The sequence below is a fragment of the Osmia lignaria genome, chromosome 1 (genome assembly GCF_051020975.1).
Source record: "Osmia lignaria lignaria isolate PbOS001 chromosome 1, iyOsmLign1, whole genome shotgun sequence".
NCBI classification, from domain to species: domain Eukaryota; kingdom Metazoa; phylum Arthropoda; class Insecta; order Hymenoptera; family Megachilidae; genus Osmia; species Osmia lignaria.
The window spans coordinates 12510789-12538735 of NC_135032.1; the positions used below are offsets into that span (position 1 = coordinate 12510789).

Sequence of the window (27947 nt, forward strand, 5' to 3'; positions counted from 1 at the left end):
ACAATCAGGTGATTTTAATTGCTCTTTGAGTGAACAACGAAAAAAAAAACTAAAAAAAAACATAGGGGAAAGAGGAATCCTGAGTGAGTAGAATTTAACGATCGAAAATGTACGTTTTTATGGATGAAACTGGAATTGCTATATTTTTTGGCAATGTCAGATATGGGTACCATAAAAATTATACTAATACTGTAAAGTATCAACTCAAAGCGATGCAATAGACAAGAAAAATGAATCCATATTACCAGTGTCTGACTATATTCGACTTTTTCTACTGTATCATCAGGATAATCTTCTGAATAAAACATTGCTAACAGTAAAATGAAATGAAAACTGAATGCTCGGAGCGAAGCAAAGTTCCAGCAGAGAGCTGGTTGAGGCTGGAAATATTCGAGCGAGGTGTGCCTTGGTGACGCGTGTCATCCGCACCGATGAAAACGCGAGCGGATTCGAGGGAGGGAAAACGGTCGGGAAATAATTTCCGTACCCGTCGAATCGGTCTGTCGAGGCAACTTTTCGCGATTTCACGGGACTCCGTGGTCCTTGTACCCGTTCTCTCTGTTTGCTCGATTGTTTATTTTGAAAAGCGACCCCAGCCTTTCGATACGTATATCACGAACAACGCGTTTTTCAATCTGCCATAAGCGAGGCACGCGGAAAATACTGGAGGCCAACCGAAACAATATTGCATTTTTCGCGATCCCGTTCTGTCACGTGAAGCGCAACAGTTTCTCGAACAATATGGAGAACGGTGACGCGTTGTGGAATTTAATTGAACGACTAAACAAAGAATGCATAGCGGATAATTTTCTTTTTTTTTTTTCTTTCCAATTTTTCAACCCGATATCAAAATGTTAACTCTTACGATTTTAAAAGTAAAATATTTATCCCCAATTTCACAAGTGTCCTAATATTTATAAACAGTAGTGTATGCAGCGATAACAAAAGGCTCGTTCTATCAGTAACAGCGCAGCCCTCGTTTAACAATGTGCGACACGTGCGCGCGTGGTGGCGTTAAATGAAATCGCGCGAAAAGCTCGTGCGGGCTTGATTTACGATCAGAGAATTACAAATTGCCCTTGTGATAACAGGTATCGAGGGATCGTTCAACGCTATTGTTGGAACCAACTGAATTTTTATTCCAGTTTAGAGGATGTTTACGCGGTTCACCATTCGAAAGTTTCTTTACCGGTACCGGCTTTAAACTGCTTTTTAGTATATTCATTATGTATGTACATTGGATCTTAGCTCGGTAGATAATGAATACAGTTTATTTTCTACTGTATTTAGAACGAGGGAAACTTTACGCTTTAAGAGACGGGGTAATGTGAAATTGAGGTGAGAAGCTTATTCACAAAGTTTATTTCTCCTTTCTCTGGAACTTTTAGTTAAAGTTTCATTTAATCGGATAATCAACAGCTCCACCGTAGGGGTCATTGATTAGAAGAAGGATTAAAAGCATCCTGATGCTTGTAGACAGTAATGTATATGGCAGGGTTGAACTGGTTCCCAATAATAAAAATGGAGGGAGGGCATTCGAGTAGAGATTGCTTCGTGTGGTAGATTGCTCTGTACGTGGTACAAAGCTCCGGGTAGACCCAGACAGCTGCGGGGATGCTCTTCTCCTCGTTGATCCGAAGTCTTTTTTTGTTGCTCTTCTCTCAAAGAGAAAGAACCGGAGGATCCCGGAATAAGGCTTTTGTCAAGGTTATACCTCGAAACTCGTTCGAGCGAATTTCTCGCTCACAGACACCCCCTTCTGCTTCTTCTTATTCTTCCTTTTCTTTCTTCCTCCCTTTTTTTACGACGACGACACAAAGATCCCCTCGAAACCGTATCGACAACGCGCATCCTGTTCGGACCAAGTTTTGTCGTATTGTTAAAGCCTCGATGGGAAGGTCGATTTATGCGAGGATTACGATCGAGAACAGGGGGGACTCCTTTTCTTAAAATGCACGGGATCCTCTTTTTGATGGATACATTGTTCACGGGTGAGTTATTATGGCTTTGAATTTACGAACCAGCGTTCGTAAAGTCAATTTTGTGGTCCACGATGTCATTCGTTTCTACATAAAATATTTCAAGCTAAAATACCTGTAATTTCCCTTCGAACGATTTCCTAAATAACCATAAAACACTCGTAAAAAAAAAGAAATCATGTAGGGCAGAAAGTGAAGGATTCGTTAAAAGAAAAGAACTAATTAAATCCTCAATTAACAACTTCGGTGACCCGTCCGTTCGCCAATTCACTAGCTGCCTATTCACCAGAGAAAACGTGTTTAAAATCGACACACGTGAACGTTTACCGAGTAGAAATAAAAGAAAAAAAGTAGAGGAATATCGAGGAACACCTGTCCGTCCAGTGTTTTCCGCTCGATTCGTCGCGAAATCCTATTTCGTGGCCGATTCCCTCGCGGTTAATCGAGCCTTCTCCCTCTAACCCGGACGAGAAACACCGTCGAGAGACGGAAGTTGACAGTAATTCCCCTTGTGCCGTGTCGAGAAATCACCGGCTGTACTTTTATTCCATCCTAGCAGCAACGATAAACTTACTTACGGTCACACGTGAACGATTCTTATTGTTAGACAGACGGTTTACTGTTCCTCCTTTTATTTTCTCCTCTTCTTTTTCGCGTGGAAAAGAGGCGAAGTCTGGCAACCGGAAGTCGAGAGGAGTGCTCGCTTAAATCGTTTCCAGGGCAAGCGGTAACATACTGTACACGTATGTGTGTCGGACACAACGGAGGACTTTCCTCCAAGTGGAAAGTCGTAGAGTATCGAAACTCTTCTATTTGCCTGGAAATCATAGACACTGAAGAAGAGGAGGGTCGAAGAATCACGGATTGAAATTTACTCGGGAAGTTTGCCACCGTGGTACGGTCTCAGTTTCCGGCAAAAACCGGAACGGAAGTAAATATGTCACGTTCGATCGAAGCTCGAGTGGTTGTGCTGCCGAGGGTCGTCGAAGTTCCTTTTTTGTTTCTCCCTTTCTGTCTACGAAATTGAACCTGCAGAACACAAGCGCGAGATTTAAAGGATATCGTCTGGCTATCAGAAGATCCTCCTGGTATTTGTCGAACGCGTTTGATAGTTTACACGAACCATGAAAATTTGTCTGATAGAAATTGGGAATTAAAAACGTTTATCAATCTTTACACTGATACGCCATAACTGTGATTTGCGCCATAAAATCGTGTCAAACTTTTTTATACTTCGCAATCGGCTGTTTGATCTTTTCTGTATTTTCGTTGTCATCGATAATCCTTTGATACACGAGTTGAAATCGATTTTTCTACTCGTAATCGTGTACACTTTCCCTTTATGACTCGCTCACGGCAAGATTAAAAGCTATCTACAATAGAACAGCGATCTATAAAATAAAACGGGACACACGTGACGCGATAAAAAGCAATTTCAAAGGCAAATCCGATCGGCTGATTCCAGGATCTATATGAAAGATAGTCGAATTGCTGGAAATCGAAATTTCGTTATCTCTTTGTTCGCAAACCACTGTCCCGGATAGGTTCGTTCGGTCTACTCCGTTTAAATGCTAATTTTATTTAGACATTACACAAACGGCTCGTACCAATTGTTTGCATTGACTCTCGTTTAATCCATGATCGACGACACGAATAAGGATTATAATTGACCAAATGATGTTTATCTCGAGCGAGCAAAAGAAAGGTATTTCTATTTATCGCGAATTAAATGAACGCTCAGTCACCTAGCGATCGTAATTGGTCTCGTGGAAAGCAGTAGACCGCAGATTTACCATAGATGAATCCGTCATTCTTGCGAGAAAACGAGGACGCAAACACGAGCTTCGTCAATTACCTGGGGTGTGAAAAACGCTTAAATCGCAAGGTCCATAACGGATGGAAACCGTGACGAGGTGAATCCAGGTGGGCGAAAGGGATAATCCCATGGAGTTAGCGTCAGTCAAGGCTGAATTACGACGTGTGATGGCGTGGGTCTGGCCTATTTGCCGTAAATTATGATAAACTACGTTACCGCTGTCGCGATAATAAATACGAAATCGATATCGTCGGTATTCGAAACGTGTCTACGTGTACGTGTGTACACATCGCACAAGCACCGGGAAACAACATTGTATAGCAGGCTATTATCCGCAAAATATCAAAAGGGCCCGTAATTGCTCGGGTTTGCCCGATGAAATTAACCTTGTCCCGTAACATGCTAATGCGACTACGAAGTTTTAACTACGCTACGTTATTTATTGGTTAATGCACGCGCATTAATGGACACCGACATTGATTCCGGTACAGCCAGTCGCGCTGGATTTATGATGTTCAAGCATCGCATTCAGCTTCGTTAAACGATTAACCAGCATTATAACACGCTTCGACTGTCGATTGATTTTAATTTAGGCAAAAATTTACACGAGGTGTTTGAAGAATTAAAGAAACTCAATTTTCTCTTATAGTATTTATTGGCCAAGAATTTACATCGAAATGTTTCGCGTCGCTTTTTTTTCCAAGCTATTCCCGAGCCAGCCAAAAATAATCCTCGTGGTAGGTTGCCAAAGGGGTGGCAAGATCGCGAGGTTTAATCTGCAAGGTTCCGAAGGGCGAAACAAGGAAGGCAAAGGGCATTAAGTGCAGTTTCGAGGGGTCGTTGCCACGTATGTCTGTATTATGCTGTGTTTGCTGCTGGATTACGAGAGTAAAGTACGGCGGCTCCCGCGACACTGTTTGCGATTGCCACGTTCGCGGTTATTGGGCCGCCGTAACGTTTAGTCCGGACGATTATGCTAAATTATTGTTTACAGGGGTCGCATCCTATATGTCTATTTACCGTGGACCCTGGCCACGTCGTTGGTCGGTCGTTAACGGCATGTTGCTTGCGTTCCTAACTTCTCCCATCGATGAAAAGTGTAATGCCCCGAAATTTATGGCCCTAAGAATCGACTGCGATTGATCCTCCCGTAAATATTGATTTTATCACTGCGATTTTCAAACCGTCCTTAAAAATTTTAATACTATTTAAGCTCGAGAAGTTTATTACTCGAGTTCGAAGAAATACGTATAAAGGATTTAGACAGGGAAAAATAAATAGTGCCACGAACGAAAAGAAAAACAAGAAAACCTAAGATTCTTCCAAAAAGAAGGAACTTTGTTAAGGGAATAAGCTTTATAAAACAACAGTAAACTATTTTATCACCTTAAAGTATTGCGAACTTAATAATTAACGGTAAACTCTATGGTGGAAGCATCGCACAGTACCTTTCAGTTCATAGTACATCGTTAAACCAACAAAGAAGAGGAAGTTCGATGAAACAGCAAAAATCAAATATAATCTCTTGTCGATCGATGCAAAGGAAAATGTAATTGATAATTGTGAACTCTAGAATGGTAGCTAAGGGTTGAATTAGCCTTGTGTGCACCCTTTGTGCAGTGCAGTAAATTTTTTCGAAATTCAACCGAGGTAGACCTGGTGCAAGTTGCAACAGGTAAGTCGTTGGCGGTTAGAAGGCTCTTCTCTCTTTTACGGTATGCATAATCGATGGATGGAAAAGAGGGTGGCGAGGTTGGTGAAGGGAAACGAATCAATAGATGGTCCGGCTGTTACTGTGCGACAGAGAATAGAGGAAACTGAGATGGAGAAGAATGAAGAAGGCGATGAGACCTCGATAATTCCATGGGATAAAGGGTGTGCACCCTGAGGAGAAGGGATGCATGAAACTGGGTTCGTTCGTTTAAACGGGCTTGTTGAAGTTTCGAAGACTGCTGCCATCTGACTTCGTTGTTCCAGAATTCTCCGAAGATTTCCTAGTACGATCAGAATCTCTGGCATTAATTAGCAATCGGGACGACGTTATTAGAGGCTCGAGGCTGATCGTCAAGATAAAGAATGGGAATTGCTTTGATTTAGAAAGACTGTTTATCATAGCCAGAGTAATCATCTGATATAAATGGTGTTCTTTTTTAAGAAAGAAAGAAATTAATAGCAACCAGTGAATTCTCTTTTAAATTTATCCTGAACTTCCACTTTGACAAACGAGGAAATCATGTAAATCCAGAACATAAACGGGCAATAAAACAGAGAAACACGAAGTCGGAACTCGAAAGTCTGCCTACCTTTTGATTGATCCCTTTGTCCCCAGCCCCGAAAAGTCTCGCTGGAATAACAAATATACCAGCGGCACGAATTAATAGACAATTGTCTGAACGTTCTGTAGAAAATACACGCGATCTCGTGTCACGGATCCAACGTCCACGATTGTTTCCCCATTCGTGCAAGACACTCGGCGAACTTCCCGATCGTAACACGCGACTTATTACGTGCTCCACGCCCATTAACCGTGTCGTTTAAATTGCAAACAACGCTCGAAAAAGGGACAAAGTTCGCTAGCTGGTTCCATCAGCAACTTTCAACGAATCTAAATGTTACCAATTACGACCCAACCTGGTCGAAACTTTTAATCCCACCAGAGACCCCCAATAACGATCTCTTAAAACTTTCTACCGGTTATATGAACGTTAACATGCATCGACAACGTGGTAATTACGCTTTATAGCCGGTTAACTCTCCGGTAAGAATCGTAAGAACCATTGGAAACCCTTGCAACCCAAACTGGAATCGTGGAAACGTTCCATTAAGTAACTGCTTTTTGCCTGTCCAGATGAAACAGTTACGGTAACAAATCGCGTTCAGTACCAAAAGTTTCAACCCTAATTGATTGTTTATATTACGAGATGGAATTAAAATGATCCTTCGTTAAGTGAAATTTCAGCATAGGTATCTGTTTGGAAAGTTACAGTGTTCATAGAAGATGACGTTCAATAACGAGAGAGATTCAATTAATTCACGGACCGTGTTTCAGTCGGCTCTCTATCGGTATTGTGCGGAATTTAATGCCATATACGATATTATTCCGATGTTCCATTGAGCGTATCGGGCATAAACGTTTTTCCAACAATTTCAAAGGCAGCTAAAATGCTTGACGCGGAGGTAAAAAGGTTGATCGTGGTAATACGGGAACAGGAATTCCGCGTCGATTGCGTGCAAACGAACAGTTTAATTCGATAATACATTGCTGGAATGGCTCGGCTAGCGACGCGTGAATTCCAGTATTAACTGGCACGATCAATGCTGTTACATTAACAGACTGAAAAATAGGTTTAATAATCCTGGACATCGGGTGATTAAATTATCCCCGTCGTAGAAATAAATAAAATTACATCAGTAACATTGACCGACATTTAACATAAAGAAGAAAAGAAGGAGTAGATATTCGAAGTTGGTTACTTCTTACAATAGTATCCCAGAAACAAACCGAATTACTTGGTCGAAGAAAACCGTCGAAGGTCCACGTATAGCAATGGTGGAAAGGTATGCGCCAGTCGTAATTACAACCGGCACTATATCATCGTTTCTAACACGCCATGCCGGTTCGCCGTCCCTTCAATTTCGCCTCCTCTCTTTCCCTCCAAGTCGTTAGCACATTCTTGGCCGCCGCACTGCAGAATTTCCTGCTGATACCGGCGAAAAAGCTTCATATTCGGGCTTAACGCCCGCTTTACGATGCGACGAACACGTTTTCGGGATACTTTCCCACCCCCGACATCATCGCCAACTCTCTTTTTTTTCCTGATCTTTACCCCGTGTCACGCGCACATCTTGAAATTACAAGTTGTAAGCCACCGAATGCAACACGTTCCAAAGAATTTTCGACTGGCTAGCTGACTAGTCAACTTGTCGATATCCCAATTTCCTGTTTCCTTTGTCCGTAGGACTCGTTAATTCTTCGGTCAACTGGCTTTTGTGCAAGCTTTCGTTTGAAACACGGTGACCTGTGCCACGGGAGGGAAAGAGCTTAGAATTTTGGGGTTGAAAAGACAGTCTTTCGCGTTTTCGATAGACCTTCCATAGGGAGATTCTTTGCAATTTCTTGTCGTAATTCGTCGCGATTTCTGGTTGAATTCTAGTTACACTGTATAGAGGGATCGATCGCGGTTAATCCAGTGAAGTATCTCGTTACGGTCTAACACGATATTGACGTTCAGATTTAGCCCCGGTGCCGGGGATGAACACCTGTTATCGGCTTGCTCTTTTCATTGGCATGATCACTCGATTATAGTTAGGCTCTTTAGGAGGATTCGAGGTCCACGGTGATCGAGAATTCCCGTGGAAATCCGTGTTTAAAAGCGACTCGAAGATCGGGAGATTCGGTCGACGCTCGATTATCCTGGCCGTGGAACAAGGGCCGATTAATCGAATTCCAGTCACATTTCGCCCTGGCGAACACCAATTTCACGCTGTGTCAGCGATCGATCACCTGTGAGTGCTGACTCTTCGATGAACCTTTTAATTGTCTTCGAATTATCTTCCTATCTTCGCTTCTTCTTCTTGCTACACTTGATTGCCTTCTTTCTTACCGATTCTCCGCTCTATTTTCCTCGATCTTCAAGAAATTTTTTTCTACTATAGAATTAGCAAATCTTCTAATTTAAGATTGAGGATTTTCTACTTTGAAATCAGGAATTTTTTAGTTTAAAATTTAATTTTTCGTATTGACTCATTTAAGACTGAACATAATCGCGATAAGAAATATCAAACCCTGAGAAAAGTTTGCTTTATTTGGTAGACCGCCAAATTTCCCGTTAAGCAAACGTCCAGCAAGCTTAATTCGAGCTTAACCGAGTCCTAATTCTAATGTAACGACGCTTCTGAATCTCAACGAGGCCAACTTCAAACGAGCCTTTAACAACTTCTGGGCTATTGCCGTTGATAATTATACGCGGTTTCTTCCTATCTTCTTAATTAAAGTTAAATTAAACTCTATATCAATTCTTGTGATGATTTACAATATTTGTGACAGTCGTGTATAGAATTGAACGCACCCTCTGTTCTCACTTTCGTGTTTCTCACTCTTTTATATTCAAGGATTGCTCGATGCTCGTTGGAGAAGCGATGGTGGTCGGGGTTGAGTTTTAGTCCGGGAGAATATTAAAGTTTGCTCATTAACCCGCTGATGCATTGCTCCTGTCCATCCCCCACCCCCTCGAACGAAGCAACGACACGATGCTCGAAGAACAGAGGCAGCCCTTTTCTCGCTGAAAAATGTTCCAACTCTGGCTGATTTGCATTTTCGAAACAAATTTTCTGCCGTTGTCGCGCTACGGAATTTAATTAAGCGGATATATTGATTGAACGCACGTCGAGTGTAACAAGGACACGGTGAAATCTACCGCGGGCTAAAAATTGATTTAATAAATGTTTCGATATGCATGAAACTTTCGAGTGAAATTCGGAACGATAGGATCTATTGTTTTCATTGATCGAGAGCAAACTTTGTGTAGTAAATTGGATTGCTAGAGGGTTTACAACTCGACTAATGCGGTCGAAATTCTTGCACATGGTTTCATAACACTCTGTGTAACGTTAGGTGGTCACAAAATCTGCACGGTTCTCGTTTATGGAACGAGCGAAACGCGTTTGGAGAACGATAGTGCGTTGGCGAACGACGCGAGACTTAATTACACTCTACCTGGATCTACGCGTTGGTTAAATTGCTATTAGCGGTTCCAGGAATCTCCAATATCCCTGTAGAACACGGAGAAATTTTCAAATTACAATACTACGTGAAATGATTGGTAATATTGGAGGGCGATCTGTCCAACGAACAACGCGAGGGAAAACGAATCGATGTGATCCCGGATTGGCCTGTTCTCGCCTCTGACTCGGAATTTTATCCGGAAGCTGAGGTGTCATTGTTGAAACCAACCAGGCGTCGACACCGTATGTCATCGGCTTACGAGAAACAAATTGACAGTCCTGAAGTTACTAGCAGTGACTACAGATACAAGACTGAACATGCCTTTGACGCAGATTCAAGACACCTCGAAAACAAAGGCATGTCCAATCTTGTTGGATTTGTAGCCACTGCCAGTAGCTTACAATCAACGCGACGACGAACAAAGACGTCTCGAATCGCTTGCCAACTTTTCTATGGTTGCCTATTCTCTTTCCACCAGGACAACCTTGAAGCCATCAACGAGCATCATCGTTGCTCGATATCGAACCTTTTGGATCACCGCCAAATCGATCCCTCCAACTACCTACATTTGATTTCATACGATGATTCCACCTCGTTCCAAGTACTTGGTGTACAAAGTTCAGAATGTTAATCAAATATTCTAATTCTTCTGGAAATAAAATAAGATCATTCATAGTTTTGGAGAAGGTTCGTAACCCTAAAAGAATATTAGCACGACACTACTCGTCCCTCACTTTCAATTCCGACACGATACGCGCCTCTTTAACCACTTGATCCAGTAAATCCGAAATTCGTGACTATACATTGGCCCGCTGGGAATTCCGTTCAAGACACTTCAACGTGGAAACGGGTCAGGGACTTGGTGCTTTAAACGTGAGAAGCACAATTGGGGCGTCCGAGGATTACCAGTTACCTCTTTAATTACAGAATTAAAGTGGACGGGATATTCTTACCCCGGATCCACGTTAACTCTTCCAAGAAATAAATATTCCACTGGCATTTTTCTGCATAAAATTCAGCTGCGCTTATACAAATTATCCATCGACGAGAAAATTTGTGTACAAATGTAATCTAGAATCTGTAGCCTTATCTGGTTCCCAACTGTCGGTTATACCTACGGTATTTATTCGAAACCACCAGGCCAATTTTCGCGATTATTTGTCGCCGTTGGTCGGACAGGAAAATATTTTCCCGCTCGGAGGCTCGATTCGTCAAACCGTTTGGAAATCAAGCATCGCAAAATTTAACATTTATCCCCTGTCCGACTATAAATCTCCCGAATCGTGAATAATACGTTGCTTCGATACCATTATCGCCACGAATATTGGGATCGACGGCTATTTCTCTCGCTCTCTCGCTTTTTTTTTGGAAACGAGTAACACAGCGGTTGGTCAATTTGACGCTTCGATTAAATATTCCCTCGACCAAAAAGCACGGACGTTTTGATACAGAAATCAATTCCTTTTTTTCCCGTTTTTCATTGGTGATATCGATCGTGTTCGAAATATTACGTTCAACGGAAGGAGGATAACTTTCTGAATTTCTTCCTACGAAGTTAAGGACAACTGATTAAAATGAAGGTTCTGTTTCTTTTTAAATGAAACTTTCCAAGGAAGAAGAACGCGAAGATTGCAAAGTAATGGTCGTTTTATTACTTCAACGGTTTCCATGCTGTCCTCGCGAAGAAAATGAAACGTCCTGGAAGCAATGATTGCCGACCGGAAACAGCTATGAAGCCCTGTTCGCTCAGGGAAATTACAGAAAGGAGATAACTGAACAGATTACTGAACGATGATTTCGTTGTTAGTTTGCGAAATAGCAGGTAGCCGAAAATTTAGAACCGGACGATCCATTATAAATCGAAGAAAGCAATTTTCGTCGTCTCACCATGACCTTTCACGTTTACCATGAAAACGGAGCTTAAAAACGTAGAATCACGTCCGGTCCGGACTTAAAGATTTCTTATCACTGAAAGCAGGACTTTTGCCTATTCAGCCGGGTATAGTTGACGTATTTTTCGACAGTAAACCTACTTTCGTTGAGGGAAAGCTGAAAATCCATTTCGTTTCCCGCATCTCGTGTCGTTCGAAAGCATTTACAAGCCATTTCGCGGATTCCGCTACGCGCACGAAACTTTTCCTCCTTCTAATATCCTCTTTCGGCGTGAAATCGAGTTTTCCCTCGCAAATCGAGCGTATTTTCTTCCTCGTAAAAAGAGCGTCTCTGTTTTTCATGGTTGACGCGAGGATACGTTACCAGCTTCGGGCAAAAAGGGATATCAATCTCGCTGTTGCGAGACGCACGAATTTTTCCTGGAAATTTTGACAGGAAACCGTGTCTCTACGAGAAACTTATTCGTCGAATTATAAATAATAACTTTGTTACGAAATTCAATTAAACTACGTTACAGTGTTTGGTTATAACTTTGCAGGGCGTACAACGTATTTCTAATTATTAATCGGATTGAAAGTTTCGTTCGTTATCGTGTTACTATAGTTAAAGGGTAATTTTAATTAAAAGCATAAATGGAATTTAAGTTTGAACTTGAAATTAAAATCACGAAAAATTCCCTTAATTTGTAATATTTCATCAAATAATTTTCTTGGAAACTATCGTACAATAATTTTTTTTTATATACGCATTCCTTTGAAGTAGCAAACATTGAATTCGGTCAGTATAAAAATCCAACCACGTTTCGACAAAGGAGTTGAATGATAAAGGAGGTTTCTCGTTGTACAGAGGACACAGGGGAACGTGTACTAGCACCGTAAACACTGTCTCGGCTGTGTATTACTTCCTGGAGAGCAGGACAAAGTAATCGAAGGGGTATAGAGGGGTGGATGTCGCCATAGAACATTGGCCTCTACGCTGTATGCACGAACCCGCGGACAAGCAAAGTTCTCGATAGTGAATTATGGCCAAACCGTGTCTCGAATTCGACCCCTTCATTCGGAATTCTGGCCCCGTCTTCTTTCAGCTGCTTCGTGGTTCGACTGAAAACGTCCGAACAAAACTCCCTTCGTTGTTCGTCGCTTAATTCCCTTTCGATTCGCTACTTGTTGCGTTAATTCGCTGCTTCCTTCGTGTGTCCCCTTCATCTGAAAAGTTTTCTCTTTCTCTAGAAAGTAGAATTAACGACCATCGAATGCGTAAATTCTAATTTTGGCATCGGTCGAGTTGTTACCGAAGCCCGAAATCTGATTATCGCGGGAAAAAGTATAATGTCTGACCAAGCGCTGACTAATACTACTTAGCGCTAGTTTCCAGCAGAAATTCCGTAGCGCGCTTCGTTTTAACTATATTATATTTTCATTATGTATCGAGGTTTCTACCTTACAGGACGTGCTTTTTATACTTAAAATTTATTTGAAAATAGGGGTGAGCTTTGAAATCAAATAAGTTGAAATAAAAAAATCAGCGTCGAAGCTTTACGACTTCAGGAATCAAAATGACATATTTCTTGTAGCTCGATCGGTATCGTTGAAAACTCGATCTCCCTATGGCCACGATCGATATATATCTAAATATCGATTCACGTTTTCCTTCCAGGAACCCGAACGTGATCGATCACCATGGTCGAAACGACACTCTGCTGCCTGCCAGCCGGGAGAAAAGCCGTTTCCGAAGTCTGACATGGGATCAATACGACCCGGTGCATCAGAAATACCTGGAGATCGGTGAGTGACCAGCGTGAAATCACGTTTTCTATTCGTGCAAAGTACTCTATTAACGCGTATATTTATGTCTGGTCGGGGGTGGGCTAATTAAGCTGGGGGCTTTGCAAGCGGTTGAAAAGCGAAATAATTTTTCGTCGCTAACGTAGGTAATTCGTGGAAAAATCGCGTACGAGTCGAATTAACCGGAATCAAGAGGCTCGTGGCCATGCGTGGCAACGAAAAGAAAATACGGTAAGGGCTGGGGGGGAAATGAAGTGGCCTGGCAGAAACGGGAAAAGCCAGGCCAGGTTGGCCATGAAGAAAAAAAACACAGGAGAGGAGAGTAAAGAGGAGAAGGACTTTTCCGCGAGGTCATTTTTATTTTCAGTCGGCTGTTGAGCTCGCGGCAGATGACGTGAAAAGAAATCCTTTGACCTGAAAAAGAATTTGCGGCCTTTTTCCGCGCCGGTTCTTCACCACTTCTTTCTCTCCTCTTTCTCCCCCTGCTCCTCGTTCTTTTTCTCTTTGCTGAACGCGCGTTTTTTTACCGCGTAACGTTACGACGAACGCCGGCATAATTTCCATTAGCATTTGAAGGCGATGTGAAAGCGCTAATTAAGCTAATTAGGAGTGCTTCGTGGCGGCGATGCTCTTGATGCGCTGCACGGGATGAAACGGACACGGCGTACACGTGAAAATTTAGCGTGTTAATTGAAATAAAAAGTTAGAAGAAATGGATGTGCCGGTTGGTGTAATCGAGACAGTAGGGGCTGAATTTTTAACCCCTCGTAAGTGACCGGAAATATTCGTTTAATTAATCCCTTGAAATTAGACTGTTCATTCTGTGCTCGTGTAAACGCGTGAAGATGTTTCGTTGAATAGGAATCTCTTTCGGGTCAGCAAGTTCCATTTTTTTTTTCCTGATATTCTGGGATTTATACATGAAAAGTAGAATTTATATGAAACAGAAAAGTTAAACTGATATCGTATCAAGCGACGAATAGTGTCAGGAGGATACAATTAAATAACGCGTTTCCTGTTTGTTCTTGAATCGGGTTACGTTTACTAGAAGCTGGAATATTGATTGAGCAAAATAAATACTGCTGTTGATGCATTAAATGCTAGCTGCAGTTTTCCTGTTTATCTTCGAAGTAGGTCACTTTGGCTGTCGAGCAGGAAGAATAAATACTGGATGTTAATGAGTTTAGTAGCCCTTCCGTCAAACTGGGTCGATTCGACTATATTAATTCAACTATGAAATCGGATATCGTCACCGTTCATTAATGAAATGTATCTCGGGTATAAACCTTCGTAGCTTCTATAATTTTCATTTCTTTCATAAATTTCCTTCGATTATTTCTCTCAGAAGAATAATAGAAAAATTTGGAAAAATATAATTTCGTTACGCGTATTCAACTTCACTGCCGCATACAATAAAAATAGTTTTACGTCGAAACGGGGTCACTGAAGGATCTTAAAATAAGAAGAAAGGAAGAAAAATTTCAGCTTGTTATATTAAAATACCACTATTCGCTGGTAGTTCAGTATTTCCTGAATTCCACACGCTCGATCCACTAAAGAAACGAATAAAAAGGAAAACCAAGGAGATTCCATCGATCGACAACAAATCTGGAAACGGATCACCGACAGTTTACGAACGATTCACTGGCGTTTGGTATCGATAGTTGAGACAGGAACACAGATAAAAGTGGAACAGACACGAGGATAACACGCCCACCGTTTCCATTTCTCAGAAGGTGGTGAAAAATCACGGGGAAAACGATAGCCCGCATTCTTGCTACGTTTCTCGATCCAGCGTGGCGCGATACGAGAAAAATGGGCCGTGAAAATGGACCGGAAGGGAAGCCAGGAGCCTGGCCAAGGCCTGTGATTAATTTTTTTTTTTTTTTCTTTTCCTTTGTCTTTCTTATCTTGGCCGAATGAACGCCTCGGGCCGTTGAACCGGGAGGTTCGTTACCAGCCTCGCCAAAGAGGGACAATCCCTCGTCGAAAACGTGGCTTCGCCGTGTACCCGGGTAACTTTGTTTTCGTACACGGCCGTCGTGTAATTAATTTAAGGACTTCTGAAGGGACGATGACGTCGTCGAGGCGAATGAAACCACGGTAATGCGGTGAATGGCTTTTGCTTTCCACCCAACTGCAGCTTTTGTTCGAGTTATTCTTGAACTTACCAACAATTAGCTGCTTTTCGATGGAAAAGCAAAAATGAAAATTATCCACCACATATTTATGACGATTGGTCAAATAACGTGTTCGTTGATTGATTATTCAACACCTTGTTGCATATTACTTCATCAGAGATTAGATTTTACGTGACCATCACTTATCTCCGACGCTCAAACACGTTTCAACATCGATTAAGAGGCTGCCAATTTCCTGTTCGCTTGTACACAAAGGCAGGATCAACCACAGGACTAAAACAACAGTCGGCCGCCATAATTTACTTGTAGTACACGTCCCAACCGTTTTCCATCTTCTGCACTCGCCGCACGTAAGCAAACTCCTTTAACCATCCACGAAGCAAACTTCCTCGAGATCCGCGACTTTATTACGTTTGCATTGCTCCCGACTAAGGAGAGATAATTTTATCCGCAATCGAACACGGTCATCGTGTTGTCGCGAACAATTCTACGAAACCACGAGTGTTGTCGAGGAAAGCGAAGATTCACTTTGGGAACTTTCAGGAAATAATTGAACGATACTCGTAAAGTTCTCCTCCTAGGTCAAATATTCACCGCATTTAAATTTGAAGGAACTGGGAAATACGGTCAAGTCTGCGCGAAGGTAATAGATGCAAATTCATTTCTAAGTTTCGAATTAAATTTCTGTGTTTAAATAAGAGAAATCTCCATGCATATATAAAATGGTACTTGACAATTGCTTTACCTAAAATAATCAATTGCATCTCAACCATAACAAATCCATCAGTTCCCTGATTATATCAATCGTATAATTTCCTGCGATCCTCCCTTACGATTAATCGTCGAACCCTTCTTTTTTCCCCATAGAATTATTTATTTCATTTCCATGAGGGATCAGGGGATGCTAAGGAGCAGGCAACCCTCGCTCGAAAATATCGCTCGCCATTCTTCCATTTCCCTTTTCCATTCGACCCATTTTCCGGCTGTTTTTCCCGGAGACTGGCACGAACCAGCAGGTTGAGGTTTCCAAGTAGGGGTTGACTGGGAAGAGGACGATGCAGATTGTACAGATGCGGCGAACGCGTTGGCGTGTAGTTTGCAAACAACCGAATCTGCTCCTCCTCTTACCCATAGCCTCTGTTTCGCAGCTGCGGCACACGACACCCCCCATTACGCGATCATGTGCAGAACGACACCCCCGTTGAGAAACCGGTAACTACGGTTTCTATACCCGAACACGAACGCGAAACGACATTCCCTGACAAACTATTCCTCGAAACAAGACACCTCGAATTCGTTCATTCGATCGATCAACTCAAATTTTTCATAGTTACAATTTACACGGTATATGAAAACTGATGTGTCAGTAAAATATTCGTTAAATCTGTTATGTTTTTTTATAAATCCATGAATACAATTCGTCTTTTATCCCCGAACTGTTTTCACCCCGTTTAATCACAGACTGTCGATCAATCGTATCGCAAAAAACATTTGTTGGGAAATACTTTTTCCCCTCGTATTTCCGCTCGTATTATGTTATTCGAATATATATGTATGTGCTGAACGGCACGCGAAAACGGTGATTTATTCGCATCGGTGTAGGTAAAACCCGGTCGATCGGTTCAGCCCAATGTTGGTGAATTATTTTTCTCGATATTTACGAGCGCAACGAGAGAATTTTTGATCTACTTTAAGCGAGCGGAAGCGTTTTGCGGTCAAATACCAATGAAAGGTTTACACTTGGCCATACCATTCGTTTTACTATTCCTTTCGTGAAATACGCTCGGAACGTTCGATACATATTCTATGTTTCCTCTCTTTCAACTTCCCCTTCGACAGCCTCCCTCGAGTGATATTCGAATAATTTCATTCTCGAGCGTGTTATTCAACGTTTTGGCATTACTCCACAATACAATTCTCACGAACCGTTCAATTTTCCACGAACGAGCGAAGTAAAATAATTTTCTACGGTTAGTTGAAATTGTTATATCAGCCACGTTACTGTCGTTCAAAGAAAACGGTGGAATCTCGTGGTTTCCCCGAGTAGAAATCAATCCATCGGTGATCGTCTCGCGAGCAGCCAGCTAGGGAAGCCGGTAATCGTTGTCGGAAGCGGAAAAAGAGCTTAAAACCCAGCCGTTATAGCGGAAGCCAGTGAAAACGGTGTAGTAAAGGTTCGTTAAATGCGAGTTCACCGTGCAGCCATCCTACAACATTTTCTACCGTTGCTCGAGCTTTTACGAAGTGAGAGAAGCTCGACCGCCAAGAGAACGGCGGAAGTCGATAATCGCTTAGTCATGAATTCAAAATTGCGCGGGAATATTTCGCTGTGGTACATTTGCAAGGAACGCGATTCACCGTCAGATAATATCCAGCCTCCTTTTGGATACTTTATATCCTCCCTCTAGTGTTTTTCTTTTCCCCCTATCGACGGATTGTAAAAATGTATACCGTTCCCGTTTTTCCGGCAGAATTTTGTCAGCGTGTATACTGAATATAAATAACCCATTTTCTTGTCGCAAAATGGATCCGCAACCGCGAGTTCAACGAACGACGCTTCGGAAGCGAAGTGTTCCTACGGACAGAGACAGAATTGCGTCTCGTTTGGCAACAATGGTAGCTTGGAATGAAAGCTTTCGCCACAATATGTTATTAAAATTCACAGGGTGAAAGGTTTACTTCTAATTAAAAATCGTGCTGTTCGCGGAGACTCTCTATACGCTTCCAGCGAAAGAAATTCTACGCTGGATAATTGTCGAACGAATAACGAGTTCTGTTTCGCGGCCTCGACGTTCAGAAAATTCTTCCACGTTTCTGTCATCGACCGTTTCATCGTCGCGAAAGATTTTCCCAATGAAAAAATTGTTCTCTGAAAGTCGAGGAGTCTGTGGAAAACAGTAGCCGATTCGAATGATGCTTTTTCGAAGGGAAATCCTCGAGGGTGTAATATCGTAATTCAAAGTGGACAATTTTTCGAAACGACGACACCGAATCGAAGCAAATTATGAGCGAACGCTTTATCGGCTTGATCGATCACGCCTGCGGCTTCGATATCGGGGGATGGTATCGAAGCCGGATTAACGATAACGACTGACACAAGCCGAACTGTACAACTTCCCGTCGTTCGACGACATCGATTTATAATCGGAACTTTTATTAAACATTTCCAAGCACGGATAAAAAGTGAGACAATTGAACGATAAAATGTGTTTATCCATTTATATATCATTTGATTAATTGAGTAAAGAATTTTAGATTACTCGATCGAATAGTTAAATTACTGTAGAAATTATTAATCATCCAAGAGACTTTAGAAACAGGAGAGAAATCCTTACGAATTCGTTCTCGGAAGTATTCGAAAAGTCCATCGAACGAATAGGAATCGGAGTGGAATTTAATTCTACTTAAACTCTGCTCAACGTATCTGTCGAGACTGCAGGTACGGTCTGGAATTCGCTGGAAAATTTCTATCAAAGTGTAATTTAGGTTGAGGTAGCTAAGCTCGTCCCTGTCTTTTATTATGTTATTTGTGATAACAGGAAACCGTCGAGTTTCCAGCAAAACGTTATACAAATGACCGTAATTTCCCTTCCTTCAAATCATTCCAACCGGAAGATTGTTTTCCATGAAAAGTTCAATTCGAACATCGGGAGATAGAGACAGAATTGATAATTAATGTTTCAAAGAAACGAAATTTCACGATGAAAGAACCTTCTTTTTACTAGAATGTGATTCCATTGACTCTTCCAGAAGCAATATTGAACTTCCGTGCAAAACTTTCAGCTCTGATTTCCGCGACTCACCGGGTAGGCTGTTTAATCGCATAAATTAAAGCCGTTCATCGTCGGGAAAACAAATTTGCGGAAACTTTGATTACGTTAAACAATATCGTGCGTGTTTGCCGGTGAAAAACTAATTTAAACTCGAATCGACTACATTTGCCTAGCATGTCGTAGAAGCCGTTTACTTTGAATCCCATTAAACAAATTCGTTCGCTAACGAGGTGACGCGAACGATATCAACATTCGAATCCCTAAAAGCAATCTCGTGTAATCGAAGAAAATTAGGAAAGTCATTACTCGCTTAAAGAGCTTGCAATTCTGTAAAATTTACCGGGGTAGAAATAAAATTTTAATAAAACTAAAGCGGGCTATGCTAGGAATTATTTGCATGAAAAAGAATTCCGCAAGGTATCGACGCGAGTTTCGTTGAAGTTTCTCTTAAATCTCTCCCCTCTTCGCCGCGTTTCTAGATTTATTTGGCTGATTACCGAGGGAAAGTTTCACTTTGCATAAGGTAGCCCCCCGAATCGGCCGGAAGAAACTTTTGCCAACTTTTCTCCTCGCACTTTGTAAGCTGAATCCATTAGACGGATCCGAGTAGAGACTGATATAGGCGCGAGTTAGGATCCAGCCCTCTCTTTATCCCAGCCCAAACAGAGAAATATCCGTGAAACGGAAGAGACTCGACGATACCTCTTACGCGGAAACTTTTCCACCTACAAACATTGTCGTCCAAACGGTCGACCATAAGAAAGTTGTTGCCGTTCTGAGTATGGGAAACTTTCCCGTCTGTTCGCATATGGTTTACAACTAACGGGATCGACAAACTTTCCCGACAGCCTAACACGCGTGCGTGTATATTGTTCCCGGAATACGGATTTGCATTCTCTGCACCGAGTCACCCGGCTGCTTAATTATAGATTTATGAAAGTGTAAGTTGTTGGCCGGAAGTTTCTCAAACTGCCGGCTGAATTAAGGTAGAAGTGTTTAAAGTACTGTTTTGCAACTAAGTGGACTCGAATATATGGCAGAGTAAATAAATTATTTTAGTAGCTTAATAATGTTCAAAATAGGTGCACCGTTTTTTGAGGGGAGCTTTTAGTATTTCATTAAACTTTGGAAGTTAATTAAAATCAATGAATCCCATCGGAGTGGTAGATCGGTGTCGTGGGAATGAAATTTCAACCAACGTCACCTTCGATATTTCATAATAAATTAAGTAAGTTCGAGGGTGGTAGCTTTTCGGTCACGGCTCGACTAATCTCAGTAAGAGCAAAGTCCCAAAGCTTTTGGAAACTTCGACAGGATAGGAAGTTGGTGTTTAGCGCTTTATACGCTTGCGATAGTCTTTGCCAGAGTACTCGCAATCTTTAATCCCAAGAGGAGCGTTCGAATTGGCGAATCCGTTGACTTCGTTTCCTTTGACTTTCGTTCAATACACTTTATCAAACTTACCAATCAAGGATCTTATTTTTCTTCTATTTAATCAGCGGATCTCAACGAAAGTAGTACGACAAGAGAAACGCTTTAGGCAACGAAGGGAAAATGAAAAAAAAAAAAATATATATATATATAGAGGGTAAAAAAGATAGCAGGAAACAGGAAGGATGAAGAGCGGAAGCTAGTGGACGTTGGAAGAATGCTGTTAGAATTTACGTGTCACTTGGCGTGATACATCAGCCAGGGCGAAATACATCGCGGATGCCCGTGAACAAGGGCAGAAGGGCGGAGGGAAAGGGCTATTTCGAGGAAGAGAGATCGGCTGCATGTGCAACGGATGGAGATGTGGCAGGATAAAGCGTACGTAGTAGAGCACGTAGTAATTCACGGGCGCACGTATGCGTGGCCTAAGTGATACTACGTGACGATTTATGTCGGTGCACACGCGTGCGTGACGTCTGGTAATGCCTGTGCCTCGTTCCGTTGCTGTACGCGAAATCGCAGCGATAAAACTACGCGAAATCCCGAAAAGAAAGAAGAAAGGAACCGTGAAACGCTTCCTTTTCTCATTTTTTTATTTTTCTTTCTCTTTCCTTTTATTCTTCGGTCCTGATGGAATCACGTCTACCTTTTGTTCAACTATTCCGCTCGAACGAGTGGAGGATGAAAATAAGATAAATTACAATTCTTTTTCTTTTTTCAATTTTTTTTATTAATCTTTCTTGGTACAAACGAAAGGTCTTTTGATCATCCAACATATACAAAGTGCGTTTCATTACTAAAGCTTATACATCCCTTTATAGAACATAAGTTTTACGGTTTCAAAGATAATCCTCGGAATGAAAGATTATAGGTCGATGGTAAAAGGAAAGAAAACGTCGTCGCATCCTCGTAAAGCATATCAACATTACTCAGAGTCTATTCTAGCAAATTACGAGCTCCATTCGCCGCTTTAACCATCGTTCAGCCTTTACCTTCTCGAAAGAAATCCAGTTTGTTTCCTTGCTTGATGGAGGCACCAGTGTAATAACGTCGCGTGATGCATCGAGAATCCTCAGAGGGATGATAAAGCATCCAAGCCTCTTGTGCCAGGGGCGCATTAAACTATAAAAAAGAGGGCGAAAGTGAAATTAAAGTAGAAAAATGAAATTAAGATCAGGAAGAAAATTCAAAAAGCACTTACCAGCGGAAATTTATCTTTCGCTCTTTGTTGTAACTATTAATGTTATTAAGATCATCCTTTGAATTCTGTACGAAATGAACTCGGCTATTATATATCGAAGCCTGTTCACCGGAAACTCGTTGGAGGGTAGTCCACTTCCGTTTTCAATGTTCTCCTCTCTTAAAAACAATGAAGCGACGCGAAACTCGAGCGAGAAGAGATGGTGTTAAGGTACTTCGACAAATACGGGCGTGCGAACCAAATTCCCTTACACGAGTAGTTGAACCGTTCCTTTCCGTGCCAGACTCACGAACCAACCCCCCTACGTACACATCCTCTTAACGGGGATGAAACTAATGCACGTGGGAATCTGGCCACATTACGACAGCAAGCGTGGAAGCGCGTACCATGGCTGAACAAATGGATCAGAACACCGGCTAAATCGTAACAACGCCGTACGTTCTTGAATCTATTGATACATCGATTGATTTTCGATTCACCCATTTCGTCCTTTCTATTTCTTTTTTAATCCAAACTTATAAACCTATCGTCGAGAAAGCAGTATACTGGTTTAAACTCGTACAAAGTTAAGGGGAGTTCGTAATCCGAGAGAGACAGAATATAGTTGAAATAGAAGGTTTAATTGTTGCGCTTGAAAATTATTGGCTGGAAGGTTTAACGGTTTAAAGTAACGTTGTTGCAGTTGCGCGCGTAAATTATAGAACGGGGAAGTGCTTACGAAGCTTCCGGTGGATTACTGCTCAGTCTGTTGCTAAACTGATATACGTAGCCGCGATAAAATATTGCAACGAAGTCAAGAAGTGTTTTCTACGAAAATTTCATCCAGTTCGACTGCCGCTGAAAAATTCATAATGAAGTCAGAAATTGAAGGTATCGCGTGAGTTGCAGGGACAGGAACGTGTTGCCTATGCGCTTAGTTGGAAAGCAGCTGTCGATGGTTACATGGTTTTCCACGAAAACTTAACAACAAAGTTAGGCAGACCTAAACTTGATACCCATACCATCGCATACCGAAAGATACGGGCACACCCTGCACACGGTTTACTTTTATTTTTATACAGCGAAGTTCCAGCAGTAAACTGCCAGCAGGTTAAACGTGCCGCGAACTAAGAACTTCCTGAATAAACGGCTACGAGATAATAATAAGAAATATTAAAACGGCTTCGAGCTATTTTGTGAATTACAGCCATCACAATTAAGATCATGTTTACTTAGCAAACATGACTCTCTGCTAGTTGTTCCGTAATCAGGAAACTGTGAGTGTACTTACCTCTGTTAATTCTGTTTCGTGGGAGTTATACCCGCGGTGTAAACAGAAATTTATGGCGGAATAATTGACGAGCATCCCCACGAATAAATACAACAGTTCCCGTAGATCATACGAGTGGAATGACCGGCGCGACGGGGCTTAGTCAAGCAGTACGTGTACACAAGGAGTGACATATAGAATTATTGCGCGTACACGGATGACAATGGGTACTGAGAACGTGAGTACACGTTTACTGCACGTGCATGTTAACCCTTTCTTTCGAAACGAAAGAATACCTGTGTCTTTTTTACAAATGTGCACTTGTATTATTTGATATATCGACTGCTAATCACGATGTAGCGAAATATTCAAGCTTGATGTAAATTGAACGATTTCGTTGATCGCATGACAATTGACGTGCCACAGGAAAGTAGCAATTTAGCTGACCTCGCGCGTCCAAGTTGTATGAAATTGTTTCAAACGTATGCCAGGCTTCCCGTGTAACGCTTCTCTCGCACACGGTATACAATCTACAGCTACATACGTCCGTAAACAGGCAGTGTCTAGTTAATTTATGCTCTGACTATATCCACGTACACGACTGGAATACCGAACGGCTGCCTGCATTACATAAACTCGCAACACGCCACATAGGGACAGAACCGATCGCAAAGGGTGATGGAAACGCACTCATCAGTACCCCACTTAACCTGGTTGATGCTTTAACTCGGCCAATTTAATCGGCGACTTTTGATATTGAAAATCGATCGTTCATAAGATTTCTTCGTGATAAAATTAGCCTGGCAAATTGGACGGAAGAACGTTGATGAGTTTCTTTTCTTTTTTCTTCTTCTTCTTTTTTGAGTTGTAATTGCAGTGGAATATGAAATATTTCTTCTCTCCGTGTATTTTAATCATTTGATTAAACGATCAAACGAAAATCTTATTAGCTCTTCTCAGAGAATTTGTCTCTTTTCGTCTCTCTTTCTGGATGACCGAGAACGATTACAGAGTTTCACCGGCTCATGAAATTCATCCATAATGCAAACACCTTTTTCGGAATATTTAAGATCCAACTGGATAAGTAATCGCTCTTGAAAGTGACAAGGTCGACGGATTGCATGGCTATCGATTTCTACTTAGAAGAAATTTCAAGAGGGTCGTTGAAAGACGTATTTTCATTTGAAACACTTAACCGGGTTAGTGTCTGCTCGTCTCATCCAATATTCATTTGAACCCCTTGGAAAACCTTAATTCTAAGAAGTAGTCAGATCCCTGTCCGAGATCTTCAAGAATTACGGTCTTATCTTGCATGAATTTCGAGGTATTCCATATTAATTCTGTCTCGTCTTGCATATATCAAAAATTGAACATTGAAGACACACGATGGTCGGTGCTGTTCGTTAATTTAAAATTTAAATCTTTCACGTGTCGGCCAAGTGAAACGCGTCGAAAAATTTCTCGAAAAATTTACCAGCTGCAGCCGAGTAGATTAGACGGACACGTAGCTTGTTTCGTCGTCAAAAAAGCTCGTTCGTATCTCGAGCTGTAAATTAAGAAAGCACGCGGTCAGGATGAAAAACTTGGCAAACGTTGCCAGGATGAAAAGCTTGGAAAACTTTTTCCTCTACTGCTGCTCGTTTAGACGTCAAAATTTTTAATTCTAAGCAATAATAACGTTATTATTGCTACTACTGGGACTCGATGGTGGCTATTTTAAGAGCAGAATTTTGCAATCACTTTGACATTCATTTAGACTACTGGAACTTGAAAATTCATCACGTTAGGAGAGGAAATCGGTTTGGATTCCGTCTCGCAGCTGTTCGGTCTCGAGCCTCGAATTTCACGGCTCGCTGCGTCGAGCTTTACTCTTCGCTCGACCGGCAAACTTTTCGAGAACGTCCCCTTGAGTTGCTCCTGATTCCAATAAAAGCTGATCGAACGTAAATTAACGGTCGCTCGCTATTCGCACAGATGATTACCGATTTCATGTGCAAATATCGTCGAAAATCTTCAAACGTTTTACTTGTACACAAATCCGTCAAGATTTACCGATGAATGATTAAAATTGCAAAAAAAAAAATATACGTCGAGCGGTGAAGCGTTCATTAAGCTTTATCACCAGGCTACAGTAGACTTTTTAATTCCCCGTTTTAACTGTACGTACGTATGTGCAAGTCTCGGCAGCCACGGTTGACAATGTAATCTTAATTATTTCCACGTGGAGAAACGTGAAAGCCCTTCGTCACGGCTTCATCCCCGTTGACGCGAACACGACGAGTTCCCTATAACAGCCGCTAAGCCAGCTCGTGGGCGCATTAATTCTTAACGCCAAATTGGCATCGCATTAGCGGTGCTCCGTCACGGTAATACCATGATTAACTGGGACACACCAGAACCACCAGAGCCATTCGTTTGTCCCGGCGGTCGTGCCGGAAATAATGGAACGTCCCGATGTGTAATGTGGATTCATCACTTTACTGCTCGGATACTTCGCTGCCTTCCTGTAAACAGCGACGAACGGTAAAATGAAACTAGAATGACGTATCGAAACGATGACGTTGATCAATTAAAAATTGTCGAATCGATGAGTATATGAAAATTACAAATTTTTTCTGGCAAATGAAATTTTATAATCTGCTGCTGTTTGTTAAGGAGCATCCACTTTTGGATGCTCGTGTTAAATAAAAGGAACAATGAAATTTGACGAGAGCCCTCAAAGGTTGGAGAGGACTCGGCATTGTAATCGTTGTCAAATAGTTTCCAAGTAGGCAACGAAAAGAAAAAAGGAAGCTTGGAAATTTGGGTAAAAACAAAGGACATTTTTTGTCCATTTCACTCAGGATAAATTGAATGAAACGACGTTTACGCGATTTTTCCTTCTGTGTGAAAAAAAAGAAAGAATTGAGTTGAACAGGCTGGTCTTCTTCAATTTGAACACGTTAATTAAAATTGCATTTTATGGTTGAAAATATGCGTGCACGCAGTTTCCGAGGAAAATTAAATTCGCGACGCAGCTCGTAACAGAGAGTATTGCATAAACGAGAAAGGCAGAGGGTTGATGACAAGGATATTTTGTTCTGGGAATCGCATTGAAAATGAAATCTGCCAGGTTCCGAGCTTTGTTGCAAACAAGCATGGAATTAAAACTGTATCTCTCACTTTGTCGGAAAATAATTGAATCGAGCAGCTCGTCGCTGTTTACTCAAAATGGATCGCGTCAATTTGTTAATTAACCCTTCCTTCACGATATTTTTGCCCTACCTCCTTTCCATCGCGATTAACATTTCTTTATTACCAATACCCACTGTTTCTATTAATTTAAAAAAGCGACAAAGCTTTCTTCGATGTACGAATAAACAGTATTCTATCGCGAGCGTGGAAAACGGCGCAATTTAAGCAGGGTAAAGAATCGAGGCAGAATGGAAAATGTTCATTCATTCGTTCGCTACGATTTTCCAGCTTACGTCGATCCATTATCGCCCGTTCCTCTCGCAACGTTGCATTCGCGATAAAGAATTCAATCAGCTCAAAGTAATTACAGGATTTTTCATTCAGCGTTCGATGTCAAAAACAGCGTGCTTTGTTTTATTACGAGCAGATTTCTAGATTGAAAATAATAATACAATTTTATTATAAAAACGTGTTCGAATAACAAATTATTCCCTTTTACACGAAACGTAACGAAGGAAAGAAAAATGAGAAACTTAAGGATTCTCGAATTAGTTTCCCTAACGAAGTTCCTGTTTCCACCGTTCACGTGTAATGTGCTTACTTTTTCATTCGAGGAAAAGAAAATTGTGGTCGAATTAAAGTGAAGTATATTAAACGTTAGCACGTACACGTGATATAAAGCCGGTTAATTAAAGCTACAGAACTTGCCGATGCCGTAACGGACCCCTTTGCAGTTGTTCCTTTGGGAAACTTCGAAACGTGTTAGCTGCATTTCCTATGCACCGAGAAAAGATATTAAACTATTACTTGGATGATTTGTTATGGTAGCTGGCGCGAAAACTTTCACGAATTCTAACAGCAACGACCACTCGATCACTGTCGACAAAACTTCCGGCTGTTTAATGTACTTTCCTATCGGCTGCATAGTCATGGATACGATTCATTTGTTTCGTTTTTATGAAACGATGCTGAAGGAAAAGTGTCAAATTTTAAATTCTTAGAATCTTCTTTCTACGTTGAAACATTCATCATTCCTTACCATAGAAATTTTCTTTAATAACATGCAACCCATACACGTAATTTAGTAGGGACGATAAGGAACGGTGCCACGAGCTGACAAAGTATAAAAATGGAGGGCAAATATAATAAATTTCCAAGCCGGTTTAAAGCTAGGCAAAGAAGATCAACGCCCAGAAATGACACGAAAGAGAAGCCAGAGAGACCACGTAATTCTAAGTTCGTCGGCGATACTTTCTGCTTATCTCGACCACAGAGCCAGCCGTCCCCCATATACGTCGTTACGGAAGCCGCACTTGAACGGTGACAAGAAACGACCACGTTAGAAATACGATTTCACTGGCACGGGTTATAACCGACCCGTCGTTTCCCCCTGTAAGAACATGGAGATTCCGTTTGCGTATAACCACGCTGGTGGCTTAAAACAGGAACACCTGGGGGATGCTCATGCGGTGTATGGTCAATTTCCTACCTATTCTCGAATTCCCTCGTAACGTCGTGGACGATTAAAACGGAATATTTGAGCATCTCCTGGCTCGCTAATCGTCCATATCTCCTGACCGACACAATTCCAACCTTATCTCCCTCTGACGAATCCTTTATGGTAACCTCTTTAAAACAAAATTACCATTATTTTTTAATGTCACACCATTCGCTCGCATTTTAATCTTATCAAGCAACGAAGTGAATGAAATTTGGAATTTCAACGAAATTCTTGATATTCAATAATGCCTGTCAATCCTGGTGTCCATTCTGGTATACGC

General features: G+C 41.6%; 1 protein-coding gene across 3 annotated transcripts in view; it reads left to right on the forward strand.

Moving 5' to 3' along the window:
- NLG-4 (neuroligin 4) overlaps positions 1 to 27947 on the forward strand; it is a 202162-nt gene that overhangs the window by 158325 nt on the left and 15890 nt on the right. For all 3 annotated transcript variants that reach the window (XM_034328689.2, XM_034328687.2, XM_034328686.2), the window contains exon 10: positions 13070 to 13197. In XM_034328689.2, coding sequence (XP_034184580.1) covers positions 13070 to 13197 — 128 coding nt within the window. The remainder of the gene's footprint in view (positions 1 to 13069; positions 13198 to 27947) is intronic.